This window comes from Brassica oleracea, chromosome C1, assembly GCF_000695525.1.
Source record: "Brassica oleracea var. oleracea cultivar TO1000 chromosome C1, BOL, whole genome shotgun sequence".
Lineage (NCBI taxonomy): Eukaryota > Viridiplantae > Streptophyta > Magnoliopsida > Brassicales > Brassicaceae > Brassica > Brassica oleracea.
Window position 1 is genome coordinate 19,866,931 of NC_027748.1, and position 1,285 is coordinate 19,868,215.

The 1,285-nt window shown below is 41.9% G+C and overlaps 1 protein-coding gene across 1 annotated transcript; it reads right to left on the reverse strand.

The window, feature by feature from the left end:
* Positions 1 to 261: 261 nt before the first annotated feature.
* On the reverse strand, positions 262 to 738 carry LOC106334296 (uncharacterized mitochondrial protein AtMg00810-like). Its single transcript, XM_013772608.1, has 2 exons — positions 588 to 738; positions 262 to 533 (listed from the first exon to the last, which is right to left on the reverse strand). The coding sequence occupies exons 1-2, from the start codon at positions 736 to 738 to the stop codon at positions 262 to 264; spliced, it is 423 nt and encodes a 140-aa protein (XP_013628062.1).
* Between the last annotated feature and the right edge of the window lie 547 nt (positions 739 to 1,285).

Sequence of the window (1,285 nt, forward strand, 5' to 3'; positions counted from 1 at the left end):
TTAAAACCTTTGCGTGAAAATCCCAGTGGGACGAAAACACACAAAGGAAAAAGAGTAGATGTTTCATGGCTAAGGAGATCGTGATCTGGACAAGTCTATGAGCCCCAATCTTGGATGGATGAACTCACAGACTTGGGTGTTTGCTCCTTTGGTGAAGATATCAGCTAGCTGATCTTCACTCCTAGTGTAGCAAGGTAGAATGATCTTTTGCTCCACAGCTTGTCTCACCTTGTGACAATCCACTTCAATATGCTTTTTCCTCTAAAGAAACACTGAGTTTGAAGCTATATGAATGGCTGCCTGGTTATCACAATGCATGGTGATTGGTGTTGTTGTCTCCACGCCTAAGTCTCTCAGTAGGTTCCTGATCCAGATGAGTTCACTAGTCAGCTTTCTCATTGCTCTATATTCTGCCTCAATACTTGAACAAGACACCACTTTCTGCTTCTTGCTCTTCCAAGTAACTAGATTGCCTCGAATGAATGTGCAATATCTTGTAGTAGACCTCCTGTCCACTCTATCACCAACCCAATCTGCGTCACAATATCCCACAATCTATGTGTTCTTGTTGCATCCCATCCAAAAACCTTGACCAGGAGCCTCGCTTTGGTACCTCATGATCTTTTCCACCATGTTCCAATGATAAACCTTAGGTGCTTGCATATGCTGACTAACTTGATTCACAGCAAAACAAATATCCGGTCTTGTAATTGTGAGATAGATCAACTTCCCAACCATCCTTCTATAGAGCCTGAAGTCGCCAAATAGAGTATCTTCAAACTCCCCCTTACGCAAGACCTTGTAACCTTCTTCAAGTGGTGTCTTAGCTACTCTTGCTCCAAGTTCAACCAGCGAGACTCAGGAGAAGCTCAGGATGGGAAACACTGCAGTCTCCAAGATTGAAGGACGCGGTAATATGTGATTTTGAAGATGACATCTGGACATGAGGTCACTCTGACGAATGTGAAGCATGTGCCTGACTTGAGGAAGAACCTGGTCTCGGGAACCTTGCTCAGCAAAAATGGATTTGCCACAAGTTTTGAGGCGGACAAGCTCATGATTAGGAAGAATGAGATGTATTTGGGAAAGGGGTATGTTAAGGGTAGACTTGTCAAGTTGAATGTATTGACAGTCCCTCCGAAAGTTGTAGCTCCAAAAGTTTCAATGAATAAGAAAGAGCCAATTGCTTATTTGGTTGAGTCTTTTAATATATGACATGAAAGATTAGGCCATGTAAACTACAAATCTATACAAACATTAATGAATTTAAATCTAATTCCTAAAT